Raw genomic sequence first — 25,461 nt, forward strand, 5'->3', positions numbered from 1 at the left:
AGGGACAGCATTGCATCGAACCCCACAAGCAGCCTGCTCCTCTGGCACCAGCACTGCTCAGTGGAGAAGAAGAGAAGAGGAAAGCAAATAGAAATAATACATTTCAAACTGTTTCTACTTCCCCTTTAGTGACAGGAAGGAAATAAACAGTAAGTTTGTTGTGTCAAATTTGGCAAAGGAGAGAGATGAACAATGAAGTCCTGACAGGACCTTAGTTGCCAGCATCTCTGAAGAGAGCCTAGACATCCCCTTAACACTGGTTCAGATACCTGTTTCTTCTCATTCTGGAGAGACTGCCAGGCCACCCACACTCCCACAATGCTTTAAGCAGTGGAAGGTTGTCCTACACTTGCATTAAGCTGAGCCCGGAACACTTAAGACACTGACAAGAAAGAGTTCTTCAGTGTCCCTTTGTGAGCCCTGCCAATACTGACATACCTGTCCAAGTAGTTGACAATGTTGGAGTTTTTGTTTTCCCTCATCACAAGGATCTCATTAATAATCAGTTCTTTTTTGGGCTGCTGCTGCAAATTCATCTGTTTGATTGCAACCTGCAGTGAAAAGAGATCAAGTAAAGCATTATTGCAGGAGTCCCCAGAAACCTGCCAGTACCAGTTGATTTAGTCCCACATCCACATGAGGGAGGAAAAACACCTTTGGATCATGAGGTCATTTTTTCATCATCAGCTACTGAATTACCATCCCATAACTCTGCAGGTTCCTGCAGCCAGTCCATTTCCACTTATGCTGGATGATACTTAATCATAAAAGGAACAAGGGGAATTGCCATTTTCATACTGGACCTTAATGTCACAGCTGGATAGCCATCTCCATCTACAGTCTCTTGGTAACAAAGAAGAGATCCCCTTGCTCTAGTATGGACTGGTAGGTTAAAAACTTTTTGTTCTGAAATGATTCTTATTAATTTTATTTTTAATTGGATGTTTCTGAAAAATTGGTGTTTTTTCCCTGCTCCCATGCAAATTTCAGCTTCTAAAAATCAGAAGTAGGGTGGGTAAATAACACAACCATGCTTAGTACTTCAAGGTAGTAACTATTTCTTTTGTCACAACAAGACCTGGGGGAGAGAGGCATCAATGTTTAGATAAAAGGCTGAAAATAAGTGAGTTGGAGTCAGCTTTATGTCCAGTCATGCCTGAAGGGCAACAGGGATGGATCTGTCAGCTACAACCCTTTGGTTTAGTAGCTTTCTTCCTGTTTTAGGATGCCTGCTCTGCATGTATGTATGCAAAGAGCAGGAAGGAAGAGTTACAACATGTTTGTAACTCTTGTATTCAAGTTTCCACACTACCAGTACTTCGTGAGAGCCCCTGGCCCTCAGAGGCTCTTTCAAATCAGTAAAGCTGCTGAGCCCAGCTGGAGGCAGAGATAACTCATAGAGGTTACCACTCAACTGCCTTTGGTACAATATTTAGGCAAAGGGAATGAAGTGAAACTATGCCTTTACAAAACTGCTACATGCAGAGAAAGAGGCCTGGGTGAATGGAGTGGAGCCAGCAACTACAGTAACTCACAAAAAACAAGGATTTAAAAAAAAAAAAAGGCACAGAGTGCCAATATTGATGGATTCAATTAGCATTTTGATAGTATAGCAGGGAAGACTATAGAAAAATCCCAACACATGAGGAGGCAAGAGCAGACAGACATGCTGCTTTTCCACAGTGCTCACGAGGGCTGTACTTTAAGAAGACAAAAACAAAAACCCCAGGCTGCTCTTTGTACAAGACCAGAGAGAAGAATGAAAGACGAAGAAGAAAGGGAAGGCATTTTATGCAGATAAAGAAATTCCCAGTGTTTCCCTGCACTGAGCTCCTGAGCTCAGTGCACTTCATAGAAAGGAACAAGCAACAGCATGACAAAGTTACAGTGATCCCAAATGCAGATTTAAAAATTCAGGGCCCAGTCACACTAGTGTAATGGGAATGATTTAAAAGTCTGTTGTAATACAAGAGTTCAAATTTTCACATGGGAGTCACTCAGAGGGTCCAGAAAGAAAGCAGAAAACCATCAAAGAACTTCCCCCTCCTATAAAATTTGTCATTGCTTCAAAATAAATATAAGAACCCTTCCTTAAAGGCTGCAATTTAAGTGTATTTATTCTTGAGGAACTGAAAAAGGAAAGGAAGGAATTTCAGCAAAAAGCACAATTATGAAATTTACTGGTGAATAACTCTTACATTGTACAAATGCAAAGTGGACACACATTGTTTCAGACTTACATAAATATATCTGGAATAACAAACTTTCATCTTTTAAAAAATCCTCCATGTAGAAATAAAGGTTTCCACAGATGCTGCATATCCATCACTTCTAGTTTATGATGCAGGCAATAAGTATGACACTTTTTAATATTTGTGAGGGGAAAAAAGAAAAGACAGGCATCCCTTGTCTCACAATTCAAGGACAAGAAAGTAAGTGGGCAAAGGGTTGGACAGGAACTATTTTTATGCAAGTTAAGTCCTTTAAGTGTAGGAAGCAAAAGACCAGAGGGCAAATAAAAGAGCTTGTATGGAAACAGGCAGCAATCTTGGGTAAGAAGAGAGAAACTTTTACTGAGGAACTGCCCAGTCCAAACATTTGCTTCTAGCCATTGCAATCACAGAAGGAATCTTTACAAATATGAAATGATTCCATAATCAAAACTTGTGAAGTAATTTTTCCAGTTCTCTGCTCAGACCACTCAACCATGTCTCATTAGTAAGTAAATAAAGACCTCATTAAAAATAAGATGTCATGAATCCCTGAAAGACAGTCTTTATTTTGTAGCATCAACTTGAACTTGTGGGACACAATCCAAAATCCACTGCTGTGGTACTCTGGCAGCACTCACCTCCTGTCCTGTAGCTACATCTATTGCTGTGTAAACTGTGCCTGAAGCTCTAAACAAAACAGAGAAAAGAAAAAGAAATTATTTATTAGTGTCTCAAAGTAAAAGTGAGAGCTTAACACACGCCCCTTCCCACTTGTCTCTCTAAAGTGTTCTCAATCCCATTCCTTTACATGCAATAATTCCAGTGGCAAACATCATCTGAAATATTTCTGAGACAAGCTGTTGTTGAGGCAGAAGCCAGAGGATTTATGGGGAGAATAGTTCCTAATGAGGAACACTATGGTCATCCAAACCCTTGCTGCTAAACCAGCAAACTGTAGGACTGTGAGTTTATTCCATTTCAAGTGGCATGACCACACTACCCCGGCTTGCAGAATGCCCAGCATGATAACAGAGCAACAGGATCAGCTGAAGTAAACAAATGGGGCATTGTAGTGAGGAAAACAGGAGTTTGAGCCTCAGCACATGGATCTGACCGCAGATCTGTGTTTAGCCTCAGTACAGTCTCTCCAACAACCTCTACTTTCTCCCTACCTTGCTTAGAGGGGCACAGCACATGCCTTGAGGAAAGTTGATTCAGAAGCAAATCTGTAAATTGAAGATGGTCTAGCAGTTCTTTCCCTGCTTGTAGCTGTATTTATCAACCTGATCATCTAATGGCATAATTTCTTATATTACAACACAATTCCACAAAAACCCAGTCCCTGTGACTTTGCCTGGAACAGGAGAAGATTTGGGGGACGTGGAACCCAGCAAAACAACCAGAAACAAAAACAAAAAAAACAAATAAACAACCAAACAAAATAAACTTTCCAAAGTATCCCCAACAGCCTTTCCAGCAAGCTGTCTTAGCCTGGTTTCAGTGAATTCTTCTTAGCATAAGGAAGTGAAAGGTTTAGGACAGAGAAGGAGCATATACTAACCCCTGTCCAATCTTCTCAAAATTCGTGTACTTCTTTTTTGGATCGCCCACACTCACAATACTTCCTATAAAAAACAAAAAACAAGAGGATTTTCTACAAGAGCTAGCTGTAAGAACAGCTCCATTGACCACAGTAGGCTCTGTCTCATGAACCACTCATCAGAAATCCAGAGGCACATGGACACCAAGGAAGTCCTCCGTTATTTACACACATCCCAGCTGCAGCATTCCCCTGTATCAGGAGCTTCCCTCCAGAAATGATGGGACACACACAATAAGAACATTTAACCTTCACTGGCAGTCATTACTAGGTGCAGGATGGGGATAGACAGGCCTGACACATGGAAAAACAATCATTTGTTGGAAACCTGCTAGTTAAAGTCACTCCCAGCTTCAATACCCTGGATGATCTAAGATGCCCCTGCACTGCAATGTCTCTGAATTTGGAGGCTGGGCTCTCAGTCATCTTGAAGGCAACAGTCTATTAAAAAACTAGTCAAAAATTTCCCTGCACCATGAAAATTTGCAGGAAAAAAAAGCATTTATTATGTTTTCATACCAGCATAAGCACAACCATTTACTGACCCAGTGACTGGGCTGCAAGACTCGGGAGGGAAGGCAGAGAGACCTCCAGAGCCAAACCTCCCCTGCCTGTCCTGGGCAATGCTGAGCTGCTCTTCCAGGAGTTTGACAGTCAGCACAGGTTTTAGCAGCAGTCACCAACATCCCTCTGGTTTTGGAGAGCAACCTCAGCTCATTCTCCCAAAACCAAAAGTCTCTCACTGCCTTCCTCAAAGAGAAAAGCATTTTTGCCTGGTGTTCCACAGCACAGGGCTGCAAGTGGCTGCAAACTTAAACTGAATTTGATAACTCCCCTATGGCAGGCAGGAATTACACCCTTTTTAGGGTGAAGGAACCAGAGCCAGCAATTTCTAGAGCTCATCTGGGAGCCAATCTCCTCTCTAACAGCACCAGGGTGGCTAAAAGGATCAAGGGATGCAGAGCAGCATCCGAGCTGGCGTTTGCAAGTCCCCGAAGGTGCCGACATACGGGGCTGCTCTCACAGGGCCTGGGGCTGAGCCTGAACAGATCAATACTGGCAAAGAAACTGCTCGTGGTCATTAAGCCAAGAAATCCAGTAGCAAGCAGAGCAAGAGCAGGCTATTTTCAGACACCAGTGGAGAGCAGCCAAATCCAGGGGGTTTAGGACAGACAGAGGTAGAAGTAGGGAATATCACCCATGTTTGGAGAGGAGGGCAGGAAGAGAAATCTGGCTTTACAAAACTCACTCTACACTTACAGAAGCAATGCTGTCTGCCCTGAGGACTGGCATTTCTGGACAAATATTCGGAAATTTTCCCTCAAAGCCTAACACAGGCTACAAGCTCAGACTGCAGATGTTTCCCCAAGGCAAGGACTGGACAAAATGCTGTGGTGACAAGTGGCAATTGCCAGTTTTTCTCTGTTGAATGCTGTATTTCCTACCTTCCAAAGAGTCAGTGAGAATTCACTTATGCTTGCACCAATGCTGTGTTTCTGCTGAGAGATAGGGATTGAGCAGCTTCCTTTTAACCTCTGCATGCATTTAGCACATCTTTTGTACATGTAAATATATTTTTCCTTTACAGTTTTAATAATTTTAGTTAAACAAAAATGTCAAAAGGCTGCTTGTCTGCACAAGTACAGCTCCACTGCCCTCAGTGGAAAGACATTTTTACTTAGATTAAGACTAAAGATTAAAACTTCATAACATTTTTCTGACTAGCCCACATATAGAAGCTGACACCTGGAGCAAGCAAGGTGTCAGAAGGTACATCTGCTTCTCCACACTCCCAAAAGTAGCACTTGCACTTCTCGGCATGACTGAAGTGGGTGTATTTTTATTAGAATAGCACTTTTCTTTTTCTTTGCCACAGTTTCTGCTCGCCCTGCCTGGTCACAAAAATGTCTTGAATCCTTAATGATACAAAAATCCTTCTAATTGAGTGAGTGAAGTTGGTTTTTTGAAACAACGGGTGTGAGCTTTCCAATAGCAAGCAGTTCCAATTAACAAAACATCAAGTCAATTTAGGCTTTATTTAGAGAAATGAGTTAATTACTCAGATACCATTTTAATATTTTAAATTTTTTTTCAAGTTGTACCCTCAGATTAAGTCTTCATCTAACTACTAGACCCTTACTCCTAAAATACTGACAAATATACCCTCAAACCAAAGAGGCCAGCCTTATCATAGAGGTGCTAACACAATTTAAGTCAACTGACAAGCAAGGCATGGATGTAATTAATACAGGATTAGTAGTTCAAAGAATTAGAGATGTTCTATGCTGATAAAACCTGGCCCAGGCTGAGGATAGCAATCAATTGCATCAAAGAGCTGGTTCAGCTGTTGGATATGACACAGTATAACCCAAAACCACCAGGCAGCAGAGGAGCACTTGCACTGAAGGTAGGAACTGCTAAAGACATGAGGACACATCTGAGAGACTTGATGAATTTTTCTCAGAAAAAACCCACCAATTTTGGCTACCCACAAAATGTTAAAGCACTTAAAAAAAACCAAGTCACTTTACACCATGATACTGAGGAAGGCAAACTTGGGGAAGCATTAATTTTCTCTCCATCTTTTAGACACCTCATGTCTAACATTGCAATATAATCATTCATGTTTCAGAGCTGCAGAATAAGATGTGGAATGATCTCAGACTTTACAGTTAAATAGATGTTATTTATTCAAGGCTTGTTTTGCAGAGCTTGTGGATCTGCAGCTCCCTGGGGACTTCAGCCAGTATCACAGGGGCTCAGCCTAAATGCAAGCTCACCCCTTACATCTGCCCCCAGTTTTGTGTTGTGACTGCAGGCCCATGTCACTAAGGGATCGCAAAAGGGGGAAACGTTTCAGCCTGCTGACATTCTGAGAAACCAACACAGCAGGACCTGGAATTTAACTTTTTTAAAGAACAAGGACATACTTAATTTTTCCAGTATCTCCTCATCTGACATTTTTGGCTTTTTCTTCTGCTTCTCTGTGTTCCTGACCAGCATGTCGGGTGCTGTTGTGCTGTTTTCCGAGGGAGAAGAAATAGGAGAGGTGGCCACATCTCTGGTAGGTGGAGGAAGAGGGTCTATCACAGAGCGGGTGTATATCTAATTTTGTTGGGAAAAACACACAAGTCAGGTGAAGATTCAAACAATTCTATTCATCCTGTTACTGTTGTTGTCAGGGATGCATTTCTATAGCTGCTTTGTTAGCAACTAACATCACTAATCAAGGACTCGTGCCCCACAGCTAGGCAGGTGACAACACTAAGGTACTCTGCCAGAAGGAATGGCTCCCACTGCCTCCCTCCTGCTCCCAAGAAGGGCTCAGCATCAAGCCATGCAGAGGGACAAAGAGCCACAGTCAAGGCCTGACTGTGATTGCAGCAGTGCAGGCTGAACAAAGAATTCCTGCTCACAGATTTGGTGTGTTCAGGTCGTGGAGCTATCACAGGAGGTGGAGCTGCATCATCTTCATCATCCTCATCTTCAGACACTGAGGGCACTGCAGGGGTCTCAGAGACAGCCTTCACATTCTGCATGGAGTAGTAAAAATAACAAAAATCAAACCCCAATCACATGTTATAAACAAAATCACAAACATTAGATTAAATTCCTAACAGAGACTGCACTGAAGCAAGTGCAGAAAAACAATAATCAGAACAGGCTGGTGAGTAACAGTGTCTGAAAAATGCAAAACCCAGGATTCCTGGGTCTTCATGGGAAATGGATGTGCAGTCCAACAGTGCCTGACACGACTGCTCAGACAGAGCTCCTCATCTGCCTGAGTGACAGCAATCCTCTGCCCCAGGACCTGAGGAGACCTGGGCTCTCTCACTGCTTTGCCAACACCCACACAGCTGACCAGCAAGCTTTGGGAAACCCAAGTTGGGAAATATCTGTCCCTATTTATACTGTCTCTTAGGGCTTTTTGCTTGCTTCAAACCCTGACCATTCATATAACGATTTCAGACTTTAAATGACAGAATTTGCACCAAATTCTTAATGGTTTCTCCAAAAGTCAGCAGGTCAAGTTAACACTGCATCTGGTATGTTGATGGAGACCTAAGTAACTAATGTGAGATTTTGGAAGCAGAATCTGGCAAAATATTTTCAAATCTCTTTTTAAATTATTTCCCAGCATAAAAATGTATAGGAAAATAGGAACAATTATTTTGTTTAAAAACAGTTTTATAAATGATTAAAAAAATTATCTGGAATTTTCTGCAATACTGTGATTAGGAATGAAAGTCACTTTTAAATTTATCCATGTGAAACTGGATTTGAAGTTCATTACAACCTTTGCACATATTTCAGAATAAACTTGGTAAGGTCCTCAACCCACTAAACCAGTTCTGTTTGTGCATCACCTCCCTAAGACTGACGGGGGGAAAAGTATTAAAACCCTCAGAAAGAGGGGGAAAGCAACACAGTATTTCACTGAGCCTGAAATACCTGAAGTCATTATTATCCTGACAAATAATTGTCAAAATGCACTTGACATAACACAAAAAGCTAGCTTGTCAGAAACAACCAGGAAAAACTATGTACTGGGAATTTCCTGAATATCCACAAAATTAAAGATTGGCCTGAGGGAGGGCATTGGGTATCTCAATAGACTGGTAACTATTGCTTTTGTCAGTATTTACTTAAAAATCCAACCTCAGATATTGAAACTTCTGAGGACTGACATACAACAATGTGTAATAATGAACAATGACAGAAACATTTTCCTTTTCTTTTTCCAGAGTCCTAAATGATCAGATCTGAATAAGCTGACTTTGGAAGGGAGAAGAACAAGCCAATTCTAGGTAATCACATGGCCATGAATTGTGGGGTTTTATGAACCATCTTAAACTGAAAGTTTTGTTTCTTCCATCTCACAGGCACACACAAAATTTACCGTGTCTTCTAACAAAGCAAATAGGAGTGGTGCCTGCCCTGGCAAGGACTGAGTAAAGGTCAAGCAGAGAGGAGGAGAACCTTTTATTTCCTGTTCTGATAGAAATTAGTCTGGTTAATCAACATTAGCTTTAGTTAATCAGACCTCACAGGTTAGCAAATAAACTTTGTTATAAAACAGATGTTTATAGATAAATAAAACCTGACAGCAGAGTGGTTAGCAAATTCTAGGTGTAGAAAAAGACCAACTTCTATGAAAACAGACCTATTTCTACTAATTAATTCACTAATTTCCATTCACTAATTCACTATAAATCCTACTTCCATCTGCCTTATTCCCCACCAGTTAAAAAAAAAGTGAAAGGAGCACTCCTGTTTTTATAAACATGTACTCACTATACAAATATACATAGATCAGACTATAAAACACTAAGCAAATTACAAGTTTACATGTAATTAACTAATTTTTGCAAGTTTTTTAGTCCCCAGACTTGAGAATGTGAGGCTTACCAATGTATTAGATGAATTGTAATCCTCAGCTGATTTATCTGAAAGACAGATGATAATGCCATTATAAATGAGTTACAAACGCAGCAAAAGTGGGGAGAGGATCAAGGAACAAGCTCTCTTTAGAAAAGGCAGGAAAAAAGGCTGCTCCCAAACCTAGCTCCCTAACTCCAGCTTCCCAGAACCAGCTGAACCCTGGAAGATATAGGAACAGAGGGTAAATAAATGCAGACAAATGCAGGAGTCACAAATCCCTGCAGCAGGAGGGTGGAATTGCCCAGAGCAAAACCTGAATGAATATTGTCCTCCATCCACGTACACAAAATATTATCAATGGACTAAGTCCCCAGCAGAAGCACTGCAGCTGACTCCTGACTGCAAAATATTCAGTCTCAGCCACCCAAACTTCCTGGAATAGCAGAGAGGACCCCACAAGTCAACTGATGTGCTTCTCATTTGACTATCCAGGCACACATGGGGAATATTTGTGCTTTTATTTCTGCTGGGAGCCTTCCTAATTAGTACCAGGTCTGGTGACATGGTTCTATCCCCCTAAAAGAACCAAAGTAGGGGTTAATATTTAGAAAGGGAAGGAGTTGCAGTCAAAAGGAAAAGGAGTGGTGGTTGCAGATGTCCTTCAGAGGGAAGATAACCCATAGAAAGAGGCACAAAACCTTGGCAGCTTCGACTTTTAGAGGAACCCAGCCAGCAATTTTCAAGCACCCAGGCAGCTCAGGCCCATTCCTCAAGCATGGCACATGGGAGCAGAGAGACTCTCACCCCAAGTACACAAAAAGCAACATCCATACCCACCCTGCAAACTGAAACTGGTGCAAAATTTAGCTGCCTGTTTTCTCCAGGGACTTTCATCAGGGGGAGCCCAGCCCCAGCAGTCTGGGATCTGCCTTCCAGATGCTGGCTGTGAGCATCAGAAAAAGTATGTGTTTGGGAGGCTCAGCCAGTAGACTGACGTACTCTTTTGCAGCTATGCTGGGCATCCAGATTAACAGAAGAGCATTTTAAAGGAAGAAGGGTGCTTGAGCAGCCAGAGAATCTCATTCACATTTTCCTTGAAAAGAGAGACCACTTGTTGATTAAATGTAAGAAGCCCCACATGCCCTGACCACGGAGAGTTTGAAAAAGCAGCCACATGATACCATCCCCATGTACCTGTGAAGCTCATGTACTTCTGGCTGTTGGAGATCTTCTTGGAGTTGTAAAACTCCAACACATCCAGCACTGCCTGGGGGTTCTTCTTCTGCTCTGACTTGGTGATGTTGGAAGTCTGCAGCAGACGTGCCCATTGCTCTGGCATTCCCTGTGGGAAGAGGCACCTTGGTAACACACAGCTGGTCTCATGTGCACAAAACATAAGCCCACTGTCACTGCTCTGCTCCAGGTTCTGGAGTTACACAGTATTGTGAGGGGAAAAGGGAGAAAAGAAGACAGAAGAATAGAGGAAAGATAAAGAGGTGGTGAATGTGTGCCTCCCTAGCCACTGCCTGTGTTACAGTTCACACTTGAGCATGTAAATGTCACTCTGCTCTTGGGTCTCTGGGTGAATCCCAGGTCCTTTGCAGAACAAAATTCAAAAACCAGAAAGGAGAAGAACCAATTGCTGCACTTTGGGAAAAGCCTCAAGAAAAAAACAAAACAAACCACAAAATCCTTTATGCACAGGTATTCACATACTTATATATACTCAAGAAAGACTACAGAAGAAACATGCACTGCATAGCCAAACCCCAGGTATTTGAGAAGTCTGCAACACTCATCTGGGTCTTCTGGAAGCACTAGAGTTCTTTGGTAACAGCAGTGTGGTGCCTTCTATAACCAGAGCTGGGAAAGCAGAGGTGTTAACTTCACATCTGAAGTTCAAAATTTTATTATAGGGACATCATTTCAGCCAGAAATGATAAAAAAATAACCACAAGAAAATAACCACACCTGAAAACCAGCCAGATTTGTGCCTTGCCTCACCAGCAGGGATAACAGTTTGTATGAAGAAAGTGGCAGAGGCTGGGATCCATGAACAATGAAGTTATCCTCTCTGCTCAAAAGGATGGCTGGATACACCCCTCAGGTAATGCCCCACCAGTACAGGGGGGTAACCTGGGCAAGTCTAGAGGCTGCCATGCAAAACACACATGTGCACATGACTCAGGGTAGGGGAATAAAGTCCCTGAAAAAGCAGCATTTTACAGACAGGTAGAAATACCTTGCTCACAAACAACTTCTGCTGCCATCTCATAACCAAAATAAGAGTGAAAATACAATGATGATGATGAAATACAACTCTGTCTTTACAGTATTTTGCATGTCAATTAAAAAAAAAAACCAGCACACATAAAAGCATCTGACATTTAGCCTTAGGGCAGCACATACATGTTCTGTCCTAAGTAGTTGTACACAGCTGTGTGCCTCCCAAAGGAAAACTCTCAGAGTCTCACTTGGGGGACGCAGACTATGCTACAGACTTCTTTCAGCTCTAGAGGGGGAAGGGAGGGGAAGAGAAGGGAAGGCAAGAGAGATATACCATGTTTAGCTGACCACAGCAGCCAAAAAACCAGGAAAGGAAAAGTTTGCTGGCAGCCTGAGCTCCTGGGATGTGCCAAGTTTGACAGCCTCTCAGCATGAATTAGTGGGCAACCTCTGCAGATGTGTTTCAAATGAGATCAAACTAGATGATGGTAATAGCCCTTCCAGCATTAATATATAAAAGATTAATGGGCCCTGGCTCCTCCTAGCAATAAGCTAAACCACACAGCTCTCTTTTCCCCCAGCTTCACTTACTGTGAATTCTCCCGTGACTGCATCAAACCCCACATGAATCGTGTGTTCGAAGTCTGAGGGGAGGGAGATCTCCGGCCGCTCTTTCTCTTTCTTCTTATTGGCTGCAAGAGACAAAAACAACCACAATTAGAAAAAAAATCCATACATGCATCAAGAATTAAAATCTCCCCAAAAGCTTCTAATTCACCTACACAACCACCCCCCTCCCCCATTTTTGCTAGTCATAGGATTTTGATCTGAAGCAGACAAACAGCAAGTTTAAAAACTTGCTTTCCACACTTAAGAGCAGCCACAGTGAGTGGACAACAGAAATAAAAGTCCTGTAACACAGGACAAGCACAAAAGAAGGAAACTGATATTTTCAGTATCTGAAGTATCAACTAGTATATCTAGACTTAACAGCATGAGAGCTATTTACCTAAAATATTCACTCAAACTTACACAGGTCAGAGTCAAAAACTCTACAGTGGCAGTAAGTGGAAGCCAGTCAGTTTTGAACACATATTTTTATTTTTTGTATTAAGCAACTTAAAAAAAAAAAACAACCAAACAAAACAATATTACGTGCTTTTAAATATACGCTTGCCTCTCATACAAAACCCAGGGACAAAATTAACTGCAAATACTGCTTAGAAATTGCTTCCTTCATCCTATTTCCTCAAAGTTTGTGAAGAAACCTAAATATAATGTGGGATTCTGCCATAAAATCTTATGAGCAAAAGCACTTCTATTTTTTTTCTTCTCACAAAATGAACTAAAGATAGTTTTAATAACCAGCTTTGAAGACATGAGCAAGATACCAGAATCTGGCAGGTGAGGAGCAGAAGGCACCAAGAAAGAGGGAAGGAAATGCATCAAAGCAGATGCACCCTGCAAATTTTAAACTGAGGTCTTCAAACAAGATTATCATTATGCATTGGATTAAGTTCATCCATATTCATTATGTATTAAAGACTCCACCTTCCTTTTAGCATTTATTGTGTTTAAGAAATTGAGATTAGTTTAAGGAAGAACCACATTCTAGTCAGCTTTGCTGCTCCTTGCAGTTATAAAATTAGCAGAGCCAGGAGAAGGTGAGCAAACCACTCACATTTCCCAGCTGCTCCCCTTTTTTAATCCAAAGCCACACAGAATTTGTTTTGTGGCTACCATTCCCCAGTGCACTTTTGGCAACATGGAGGCCAAACCCCAGGTATTTGAGAAGCCTGCAAGGCTAACACTCAGTGTAGCAATTCTTTAAGACACTGCTGTGGTTGGTTGTGTAGAGAGGCTCAGGGCTGGCCCCAAAGGACTGAATCCCATTTCCTTCAGTGCCAGCTCTGGCACTGTTCTCTGTATCATTACAGAGCTACAGTTGTACAGAGTAATTCTGGAGAAAGAAAAGGATCAGATGCTCCATTTGGGACACGAAGATGGAACAGATTGTTTTTGATCCCTCTTTAAAACAAAGGGAATGAGGGAAGCTGAGTCACAGAGGAGTGACAGAGTTGCCAAGGGGAAAAGAGCAATGCTGGAGGAGCCATCCCTGAGAAGGGAGCGAGGAGGAGACAGGAGCAGCTGCTGGTTAGCAGATGGTGAGCATCTGCAGCACAGAGGCTGCCGCACGCACTAGCGCCGGATGGAAAGCGAGAGGCAAAGAGGTGCAGGGAGTGCCATCAGAGCCACCATATTCCATAGGTCTGCCCACAGGATCAGTGCACTCTTCCAAGCCGAAGACTGAGGTGCCATCCCAGCCTAGAAGCCCATTGCTGAGGTGAGGAAGAAGAGGACACCTCTACCATTACCGCTGTGCAAGAGCTCTGCACGGACAATGAACACCCACACGTGGTCCAGGGCAGCTGCCATCACAGAACTGAACATACTCCTAAACAAAGCTTAAGGCCATTCAGTTGTTATCCAGAAGGCTTAGGTGGGTTTTTTTATTTCTGCATTCAGGCAGATCTGACAGATCTAGAAGCCCAAACATTATAAAACTATTAATAAAAAAATTGCCTTTGTAAGAAGATATTTATGTCATACCAGGTGGTATAAGAGAAAAAGAACTTAAGAGAAAGGCACTGCCAGTCTTGCTAAACACTAAAGACCCTTTAAAGTGATTGCATTATCCTTGCAATGAGCTAAAAACACTTGAAGAATCTTAATTTTAAAAAAATACAAAAGAGGAACAATGTAATATACTTAAGATGACCTACCTACCACCGCCAAAGGCTTTATTTCCACAAACACCTCATCATTCCATGTTCAATGCTGTCACAAGAACCTCCCATAAAGTTTCCTTACAATGTTGTGTCAACTTGAGCTGCAACTGTGAAGCAGGATGTCTGACCATGCAGTGAGGCCATCCTGAAGCATGCTGAGATGAGAAAGGTCTTCAGCACTGCTAACATGGAGTGAAGTGCTCCCAGCCACCAAGGAAAGGGCTCCTGTTGGCTGCACACTGTCACCTTGTGGGTAAAACCTTGCCTCCATTCAAAGCTGCAGCTGAGCTCAGCAAAGCTCAAAGAAGGTAAATGTGCCCCATTCAAGCCAGACTGACACCCACAGTTAGGCACTGACGAGTCCTCTGAGCCCAGGAAAATTCAAAATATTCAAAAGTCCTGCTGAGAGCAACAAGTCACACAAGCCATGCATCCTGGGCAGGACTCAGCCAGTATTAAGCCCACAGGTTTTTTAAATGCCAGATTTGTGGTTTAGGCTTGGACAGAGGAAATGAGGACTACAAATTACATCCTAAATTTTGCAGGCAGAGCATGACATCTTCAGAGCTGCCTGGCAAGGAGTAGTAGTTCAATGCAAGTGTGCAAACATGCATGAAGCCCTGGATTTATGCCCCACGTGTCCTTTACACAACACTTCTGCTCATGTACAGGGGTAGCACAGATTTGCTCAAAATTACTTTCCTCTAACAGACTGGAAAACAACTTCCCTTTTAAAACAAATAAAAACTAAAAAATAACACCCAAATTATTTCAGGCACAAGCCAAAGAGAAGTCTTGCGAACACTGAAGAATTTCCCTACATTTAAGCAGCATGACACACTAGGAATTTAGCTGTCATCATGAGACTAGAAGAAGTTTTCATAAGATGGAAATCAAGCAATTTGAAGTGAAGGTGACAGTGTTAAGGAATTTTTTGCTCAACAGGAATTAGAGGACAGAAGAAACCATTCTCGTTTGGGCAGGTGTATTGCAACAGAAGGCTCCGCTGGGCTTGGCTAAACAAAAATCTCTCATGTCTTGAAGCATCTGCCATGTTGGCCAATCTTCAGTAAATATGGGCAGCTTTGGATGAGTCGCAGTCTGTCTGCTGATTTCCCCCAAACCTTCATTTTTCTCCTTGTTGGTAGTTCTCCTTCATAATCCAACTCAAACTAGCATTTCAGGTTCTACTTCTTTTACTCCTTTACAAGTTTCAGGTGATTTCTTTGATCTCTGGAACAGTTCATCCTGGAGATTTAAAAACTCCTCTCCCTTAAGTAAGTCAACACAAAAATCCTGCAGCTTTTTTAGGATTCATACTCATAATGGCAAGTTCTAACCCAGACCCAGCAGACTTTTAACATTGAGTTCACGGGTTTCTGGATTGCAGGCTCAAAACCCCACATTTGTAAAACAATCCAAAGTTGCCAAAAGTATCAGATAAGGATAATAATAATGAATGCTACATTCAATTTGTAGAAAATGATCCACCACCTCGCTTATTTAAATTAGTAAAGCAATCATTTCAATTAGTCTTTTCACTAATAAAAATTAGAAGGCAGCCTCCCTCCTGAAGGCCAGGGAGTTGAAGGTATTTAGTCTTGACTTCAGTTACCCAGTGCTTAGAAACCATTGCAATACAGAAAAAGCTGATGTATTATGAAGAGGAACTCCAAAAAAATAGGTCAGATATAAAAAGAAACCAGTACATATTAGGGGATGAAGTTTCTTGGGTTTTTTTTTTTTTGCATCACTTCAAAAGATTCATAGGAGAGAGGTTTTTTTTAAAATATCCTCATCCTAAAAATTAGAATTTCATGTACAGTTCACAGTTCCTATCTCTTTTTCCATCTGTTACAGTCCCTTGTACATGAAAAACTCCTTCAATTCACAAGAAATATGCAAGAATTTTCAGTAACAGAATGTTCTTAAAAGCAAGTAGACAATGCCTGACCCAGACATTAGAACAGAGTAAATAGCCATGAGGCAAAATATGACAGGTCTAGTAGGAGATTGCATGTTAGTCTTGTATAACTCAAATTATTTGCTGTTTAAAACAACAAAACAAGCAAAAGACCTCCCTCTGCTCTGCTCTCCACCAATTGCCAATGCCAGCTTTATTGGGCAGCTTGTAATTGGCACAAAACCTTATGATTTGCAAGACCATTATGGACAAGTCAGGCTGGGAAGTAACAGAGCTAGCCCCAGAGCTAGTCCAGGTTTTCAGGGACACTGTTCTCATAATTTATGGGAAAGGCAAAATAAATTTAAAAAAAAAAAAAAAAACCACAAGAAAGGGGACCTAAAAGAGACCTGCAAAGGGATTTTGACAAGGGCATGGAGTGATAAGACAAGAGTGAATTAATTAAAAACAAGAGAGGGCAGGCTTAAATAAGATATCAGGAAGAAATTCCTCACTGTGAGTGGTGAGGCACAGGTACAGGTTGCTCAGAGAAGCTGTGGCTGCCTTTTGGAAGTTTCAAGGCCAGCCTGGATGAGGCTCTGAGGAACCTGGTCTGAGGGAAGCTATCCCTGCCTATGACAAGTAAGTTGGAACACGATGATCCTTAAGGTCCCTTCCAACCCAAATAATTCTAGTATTCTATGATCCCATGAAAAAATGAGATGGATTAAATGTTACAGGATTAATCATTAGAAACAATATATCTACAGACTGTACCTTATGTACCCTGAACCAACCAAGACAGAAGGTTTATTAGAAGAGCTAAAATACTGTACTTTTATCTCCTGGCAAAATAGATCGGTAAAACCGATCCTTCCTCTTCTTTTCTTCTGGATTGGGAGGCAGAGGTTTTGAGCCATGGTTTAAAGTCCCGGGATCTTTGCTTCCTGAACCAATCATAGTGCTGGTATTTCTCATTGGAGGAGCAGGTGGTTTGTCTTCTGTTTCAACTCCATTGTTAGACATCTTCAGCTGGGGAGGCCGTTACTGGGAATTGGAAAAGAAAACAGGTTAGAAGCCATATTTATTTATTTATTTATTTATTTATTGTGGACTAGAACCACACACTACCAAGTAAATCACAAGCAGGTATCTGCAGATGGACCTGCAAGCTCAGCCCAACCATTAATCCTGCACTGCTGTGTACACCATTAACCACACGCCCAAGTGCCACATCCACAGGCTTTTTGAACTCTTCCAAGGAAAATGATAGCAACACAAACCAAGCATAAAAATTTATGTCAGGACCTCAAGTTCTACTCAAGATCCCTTTTCTTTTTCTGTTAATAAGACTATGAGCATTTGCATTATTAATCACTGAGAAAAGCCTGTTTCAGGATACAACAAATTCTCAAGCAAACCATGGCGTAGAAGTCAGGGTGAGAAGGTAAACATGATGTAGTGAAGAGTAAGGATACCTGAGAGGAGCCAACAAGTTGCTGAGTTTGTAATACCTCTCAGATCCATGCTAGATCTCCTAAAAACTATGTCAAAAGGTTTGCATCAGTCTCCAGCACTTCACAACACAGAGACTGAAGTTTGAACTCAGAGTTTTGATGCAGCTGCTCAGGCTCCTTTGCTAAAAAGCCACTGACTGGGTTCAGAGGCAGAGGTGGCTGCAAAGCCCTGAGCTGCACCCCCGCAGATGCAGTGCCACAGCCCTCGATTGTGCCAAGCCAGCCCTGGCCTTCCTGCAGTAACTGCACACTCCAAGGGCAACTCCAACTGCCAGGAAGTTGATTGCATTTTGTTCTGTTGGGAGGGTCAAACGAAACTAGATCCCCAACACACACTTAAATCCATAAGTAAATAATCCCTGCTGTGCAGATTTAAAGACGGAAGCTTGGGAACAGGGTAATAGATTATTCTGCAGCAACTAACTTGTTCCACCCAAATGAGATCAGCGTTACTCCAGGCACAGCCTGGCTGCAGCAAGATCCTTCTGGAAACTCGAATTCATCTGCACTATGTTTTCTTTCAAAAGTAAGTTGGGAGTTAACTGCTGAATAAAGACCAAAGTGGGAACAATTTCTGTTTGGGTGGAAAAAGCAATTCAGCAGCTTTACCACTTTCACAGGCAGTAAGGGAAGTTGTTTCACTCAGGGAGAATTACAGGGCGGCAGAAAGTCAGAAGCTGTTTGCACTCTGCAAGTAAGAAGTTTAGTTACAAAGTTGAGATCACTGCTGACTGTCAGGGAGCCGCTTTCCACAGGCTGGACTCAGTGTGACAGTGAGTCACACAGAACAGATCTCACCACCACACCAGAGTCCTATGGCCACACAGCACCCTGCCAGCCTTCAAAGCCTTCTTTAGCCAAGCTACTGATCCTCAGGGTAACTGGCAAGCTTTGGACCCAGAGCACCCTGCTCTTGCTGCTGTGGGGAACTAAGGCAGGCAAACACTGCCCACAGAAGTCACTCAGCAGCAATGTGCCAGATTTTGCCAAGAGCAGAGTTTCCCTGTGGCCTGCCAAGCCATGGCTGGCCTGTGGCTCCATCTTTGCTTCCACTTGATTGACCCCCAGTTTCTTCACAGTTGCGCTTAAATGGGAGGGTTGGCGGTGTAGTGTAGTACAGGCTGTAAGGCTTTGGGCAAGTCTTCTCACATAGGGAACTTTGTAAAAGGTCTGACCCTAGCCCCATTCTCCTTCCAATACAGCTATGCAAAGGAATATTAAATGACAGACTAGCATTTGGGGATTGATTTTAATGGTGGGACAGCTTTGGCATTTGGGAGGGGTGGGGGGAAATTATCTGTGCACTTGTCTGGGCGTGTCCTCACATGTGCCCTGTGCATGTCCCACCACTCAAGCTTCAGCCTCATGCCATTCTTAGATATAAAACAGAGCAGAACTAAGTGACAGCTGGAGTGCCAGCCATGAAGTGGTTGGTGCAAACGAATACTCTCCCTGCCTAAGCAGTGGAAAAAAGTCTAAGCTGAAACCCAACTGATAATTTTGGCAGACACTGCTGCACATGTATCTAGTGAAATATGAAGATACTGAGGCCTTCCTGATGGGCTTTGCACAACACAGGGTCAGTGGCTGGAACTGAACTGGCACAACTAAACCATTTGAAACAACATAAGCAGCAATGTCCCATAAGAGATGCATTCTCTGCTTTGATCCTATTTAACTACAAAAAAGCAAATTGCCAGGAAGGTGCAAGGAATACACTGCAAACAGGGAGGCAGAAAGAAAAGGAATGTGCCTGCCAAACTGACCTCCCCAGGAGTGGCACCACATTTGCTGCTCTAACACCCTGATTTACCCCCACGGGGGTTTGAATAAAGGTGCATCCAAAGATTCCCCCACCAGCCAGACTTCCTGGAGCTGCAGGCATGGCTGGGATGGAGACTGACTCACTTCTGGGTCCTTCTCCCACTGAGCAGAGAGGTCAGTATACCTGCTGTCAGAGGCACAAAACTAAGCAGGAGAAAGAGTAAAGTTTACTAAGTTGGGGAATGGATGCAACATCAGATCAAAATAGAGCAGTATGTGGCTCCAGGCTGGAGAAAAAGAAGTGAGAAGAATAAAAAAAGCCCCAGATTACAGGCAGAGGCTGGTCTAGTGTTGGAGAAAGAAAAAGAACATAAGGAAAAATCTCAAAAAAAAAAGAGTATAAGAAAAATCTCTGGATGTCAAGCATCCTCCCTCTCAGTTCCACTGGTGCAAAACCCTAGGGACATTTGCTCTCAGTTTCTTCAATATAAGAAAGTTTTTCAAAATCCCTCAGTCAGAAAGGATAGCGCACAAGTGAATTACTGTTTTACCGCAGGGATAGAAACTGGCAGTACAAGCTCTTGTTTATCTTACATTATTCCCTGAAAGAGCAAGTAACTGCTGAGAAGTTACATAGTTTTACAAGCAATATTGTTTCCCACCAATTTGATAACTGCACCTTTGCTGCAGGCAAAGCCTATAGTACTACCTCTCATTTTCTCTCCATCACTCAAGTTCACAGACCTTTCTCTTCATCAAAGTCTTATGTTTGGAGTTACATGAGCTGTTTGGAGATTGGGGGGGGGGGGGGGGGAGGGTAAGAGAAATCCCTTAATCCACAAAACTAAGAGACTGATTCCACAGAAGTTACCCCCTGTAATAGCTGCACTGGAGGGTTCCCAAAAGCCTTGTGCCTCTATATATTTAAAGGAAAAACCAAAAACCTGCTTAAATGAATCCTCCCCCTGCAATACAGAGGTCAAATGAAACATCATTATACTTTCAACTTCTGTTGGCTTCAAAGTAGGCAGATGAAACCCTCTCCTGACAGAATTACACACCCAAGGCACAGCTGAGAGCCCAGAGCCAGGCCAAGTGGTCACAGAGGCAGCCATCTCCCTCACTGCAGCCCAGCGGGCTGTGCAGAATCCCTTCTTCCTAAAATAATCTCCTGCCAATTCACATGTAAGGAGGCTTTAAACAAACCCCCTCATGTAGGCACTGCCCGATTCAGAGCACCAGGCAATCGCTTCCCCAGCCAGCAGCACCAGGCCACTGAAATGAGTCACTCAGCTCGGCACAATCCATTCCAGCAGGAATGCAAAGCATCGCTGCTCTGAGTTATTTCCTTCTTCACACCAGCACGACTCTGCCTTGAGAAATCCATCTTAGGTTTCCACAGTGTGATTAAGTGAACAGTGGAAGCAATGAAACAGCACATGAACTTTTCAACCAGAGTCGGATGAGGGAATACATTTTAGCTGCAGACACAATTATTCTCAACTACTATAGATATTAAAATACCAGCACTCAAACCAAACTCCGTCGACACCACCAGGAAGGCATAGTTGTAATATAGGACTATTGTTTCTGCAGACATTTGAGAGTACTGAAAGTTTTAGTTGTTTCATGAAAAGTTTTATTACATACTGCAATCTGTGACTGCTGTAGTCAAGTTATGGTTGCCTTCAATGCACCCCGTGTCCCTTCCCATCAACTTTTGCAGCCCATTAGCTACATATCATTGCCCCAGACTCAACAGAGTCAACAGCAAACCTGTCAAACTCTCCTTTTACACCTTCAAAACACTTATGCAGACAGGAAAAGGACAGACAGAAGATAGAACAAGCAGAAGTACTGAACAGAAGACAGCACCCACAGGTGCCAAGAGTGGCATCCAAGAGTTCAGAGTACATTCACAGATTCAAAGATCCATGCTGATCTTTGTTAAGAAGATATAACACAAAAGACAGTCACAGAATCATTAAGGTTGAAAAAGACCCTAAGATCATCAAGCCCGAGCATTAACTCAGCACCATGGTGTTAACCACTAAATGCCACTCTCAAGTGCCACATCTATGAGCCTAGGAAATCATGAAGTTTATGTCTAAACCACAGGCATAAACTGCAGTACAGGCACAGCCTCCTGAGACATTCACCTCACAGAGGGGGACCCAAAAGTACATTCTGACCCTACTGTAGCACACACAAGCAAAAAAAAGAGAAAACAAAGACCCTCTATGTATGTCATTTTTCCTTCCACTTAACTTAAAGACATCATTTCAAACCTGCTGCTCCATGCAGAACTCTAGGTTTCTATCAAGCTGCTTGTGTTCTCTTTGCATTCCTTAGCAAGACAGACACATGACTGATTGCTAAAACAGAAAGCAATTAAAAAGTCAGAAAGGCTGAAACCTACGCTACAGTAGATGCCATACAGATAACTACGTCCAATGCATAGTAATTGCAGGAGTCAACATGAAAACTCATAAAAGAGACATCTATAATTCATGCAGTCTGGCAAGAAGTTACTCACTACAACTTACAGAAGAATAAACTATATTAAACAAGATGGGGAAGAGGAAAATGCTCAGCAACTGCTCTTTCCTCTCTGCCTACTACCAGAAGGAAATCTCCCATTTTTCCAAGTCACTAGTATTCTGTTGTTGGCAGGGTGAGGAAAGAGTGTCTTGCTCACAAACAACAAAAAAAAAAAAGAGTCTTAACCTTAATTGAGTTGATCCTTATCAGATCAAGTGTTTTACCTCTGCACCAGTCTCCCTGCATCCTTCCCCATGGCTAGAAATTGCTTGCAAGCACACACCGTTAAAATCCCCTCCTTCCCCCTCACACTGCCCTGGTGAGAAAGAGCACAGGCTATGCCCTGCTCTGTTCAAACACATTGCAAGCAGCAGATTCCCTCCCTGTGTGTCACGCTTCCATGCAAATCCCAGCAGAAAAAGTAACATCAGAATTTACCAGCTGGGTTTCCACACAGGATGAAAAGACAGTCATTCGGTTTTTATTACTTTACGTGGGACTAAGTCTCAAACACCAGTCTCACGCTGAAGGAAGGGCACCCCCGCCCTCCACCTGAAAAAGAGGCAAGAGGTGTCTTCTTCCTCCACCCAGCAGCAGATGGGACCTGGAACACATGCTGTCACAAAAAAGGCAGCTGCAACACACATACTCTGAGGGAGGAAAGACTGATCACCACATTTAGAGGTGATTAAAAAAACCCTAAGAAACTCCAGCATGGAGCTGTCTCCCCAACCAGTTACTGCACATCTGAGCTCTGTGCAAATGTGCCAATTAAACCAAAAAAGCCAAGGACCAGCAAAGCACCAGCCCAGACCCTGCATTTACATGTAAACTACAACAAACACAAAACAAAAATACCATCAAACAAACAACACAAAAACCCCAACAGACTAAACCACGGGTTTGCATAAAGTTCAAATAAATAATTACAACACAGCAGTGTTTGCTGATGTCTTTTTAGAACTTACCTGTTAGACCCCTGCAGGTGCTGCCAACACCTGAAGATGCAGATGAAATTGCTAAACTAAATGAAAGAATAATCTCTCAACATCAGTATACACGTAGAAGAGAATGCATCCACTGCTACAGCACGGGTGGGCGGGTGGGTGGGTGTGAGGAGGGGGAAGAGACACAATCTCATGGCAGATGGCCAACTACCAGTTGCAGTCTTGCTCCACTGCCAGCATTATTTCCATAGTGCCAGACATAAAGGAAGACTGACCACTGACAACTCAACAGGAAAAGCTGGACAGTCCCATGGCTTGGAATTTTAAAAGCCAAAAGTCCAGACAGTCCTTTTTAAAAAAAGCCTTTCATTCAACCCCAGCAGTTTGGGCTAAATGCAAGGTGGGATTCCCCAGCCCAGATTTTGCAGGAGGACATGGACATCCCTGTAGTAGGCAGGAGAGCTGTAAAATCTCTCCCTGGGCAGATATCCATGCTAGCCCATCCTACTGCACAGATACGCTTCTAAAGAAGAACAGACTAATTATAACCACTCGATTCCTAGCAACAGAGTTCTCCTTTCATTCAAGTTAAGGAAGCTTCTTTCTGTTTTGTTAGAAAGAATCAAGGCCCAATATTCACCAGCTTCCACAGTGTGGGCCCATGCATGACCACTGTGACAGTAACCCAGGCACACTGAGGGTTTTAGAAGCACTGAGGCAGGTCAAGCCCTTTTCACCACATTGGGCTTGAATCCAAAACCACAGAGAGGCAATGCCAGCTTAAATTGCCGTGTTTAGACTTGGCTTCAGCTGTTGCACAAATAAATGGCTGTGTTAAACAATAACCACTTCACAATCAATGCCAGCTATGCCCCAGTACCTGGAACATGTGATGAACTCCCCTTAATTGCGCTCCAGTACTCAAACTTGGAGAACTGCAGAGATCAGCTCTGCCTGATCCCATCTCTGGGCAGCAGCATCCTCATTTTGACCAAGCATTTAGCCACTCCTAACAGCACTTTTAAACAGCCCAAGAGAAATAAATTGCATCCTTATTCAAGGAAAAAAAAAATATATAAAATCCAAGCTGCAACAGAAAGAACCAACAGTACCGTTTTTAAAAGTTCTCAGCCCACAAATCATCCTCCTTATTTCCTCATCTCCAGAAGTGCTGCTTCCCCTCCTCCTGCATGCCTGAACAAGCAAGTTGGCTGTTGCAGATGTCAGGACAGGCTCCCTTTTCCAGCACAGCACAGAGCAGCCTTGGCTCTGGTTCCCCTTTTGCTCTCAGGAGGGCAGGGCTTCAACCACACAAGTCAAAGCAGTCGCTGGAGTCGGAGCTTGCTAAGCAGAGTGGGAAAAATAAAGGCCTCTTATGTTAAAGTATATCCAAAGCCCATATAAGCAGGTTTCCTGGAGGAAATCTGTGCTCCAGAGGAAATGACTAGATGCAGCATAAAGAGAATATATTAATGCACACAGTTAAACCCACCCCCACTACTCCTGCCTAAGTTACTTGGCTCAGAGTCCTAACTACACATTAGCAGCAACAGCAACTGAGAGCAGCCGAATCATTAATCATTATTCCATTCAAAAGTTTCCAGTGCAGGAAGATGGACATAGAGCACAGGGCTCAGAATTAAATCCTGCTATCTCCTAATGTGGAATAATTCCCAAGTACAATGTATTCACACTTTAAATACATGTTAGCATTTGCAAAAACTGCACCTTTTTAAATCCAGAGATCTGTCATTTAGCAATGGGGGTGGGGGTAAGAAACATATAAGAAAACGAGAACACTGTCAGATCAAGTCAACGACATCCCACAGGCACAGAGGACACTGCAATGCAGTGGTTAGCAAAAAGCCACAGTACATAAATAGATGAAAGTTTACATTAACCTGTAAAAACTGAATTTTTTCTGAGGTGAAGAAACACCGAGGCACAGAGACCGGCAAGGAGGAAACCAATGTTCTTAAGAGCAAAACTCATTCAACTCTTTTGCTGCTGGGAAAGTAAAGAGCAAGAAGACAACCCAATTATCGTTAGTGAATGAAACCACCCAAGACCCTCAATTAGACTGAGTGGAAAATGCCACAACGGCTCAGTGCTAAGTGGAAATGCAAACATTTATCATCAGAGTAGTTCTTGCTCCTGTGTATAGCTCCATTGTATTCATTGTAGCTAATGACAGTAGGAAGCCCAGTGCTCCATAGTATTTATGTAATGACTGGCAAAGCTGTCACATTCCCTTAACTGCCAGCCAGGATTTTCATACTGGCAGTAATTTCAATTAAATAAAATCACAAAGATTGGTTCAGTTTCATGTTGCTTTGTTAAAAGTTTTGGTTCTTCAAAGCTGGGAAAAGAGGGGAGAATGAATAGTTCTTCAAAGACAGGATAAGCTCTGCATCAAATATGAGGGTTTTGGAGACAAACTGAATTTAGAGACAAGCACCATCAAATACCCAGCGCTGCAAAAGCTAATTTAATACCACTGAAGACAAGCAATTTGAGAACTGCACATAAATCTGCTTCAGGTTTACAATGATTACTCCTTCAAGTGCAATACGTGAAAT

The 25,461-nt window shown here is 42.6% G+C and overlaps 1 protein-coding gene across 7 annotated transcripts in view; it reads right to left on the reverse strand.

The window, feature by feature from the left end:
- The window catches only part of PAK1 (p21 (RAC1) activated kinase 1), a 98,604-nt gene that overhangs the window by 12,648 nt on the left and 60,495 nt on the right, over window positions 1–25,461 (reverse strand). For all 7 annotated transcript variants that reach the window (XM_030234424.2, XM_018908341.3, XM_018908344.3 and 4 more), the window contains 9 exons: window positions 16,950–17,160; window positions 12,013–12,113; window positions 10,390–10,537; window positions 9,223–9,260; window positions 7,230–7,346; window positions 6,744–6,918; window positions 3,775–3,838; window positions 2,852–2,900; window positions 439–551 (listed from right to left, as the gene is read on the reverse strand). In XM_030234424.2, coding sequence (XP_030090284.1) covers window positions 439–551; window positions 2,852–2,900; window positions 3,775–3,838; window positions 6,744–6,918; window positions 7,230–7,346; window positions 9,223–9,260; window positions 10,390–10,537; window positions 12,013–12,113; window positions 16,950–17,139 — 995 coding nt within the window. In that variant the 5' untranslated portion in view covers window positions 17,140–17,160. The remainder of the gene's footprint in view (window positions 1–438; window positions 552–2,851; window positions 2,901–3,774; window positions 3,839–6,743; window positions 6,919–7,229; window positions 7,347–9,222; window positions 9,261–10,389; window positions 10,538–12,012; window positions 12,114–16,949; window positions 17,161–25,461) is intronic.

This window comes from Serinus canaria, chromosome 1 (assembly GCF_022539315.1).
Source record: "Serinus canaria isolate serCan28SL12 chromosome 1, serCan2020, whole genome shotgun sequence".
NCBI classification, from domain to species: domain Eukaryota; kingdom Metazoa; phylum Chordata; class Aves; order Passeriformes; family Fringillidae; genus Serinus; species Serinus canaria.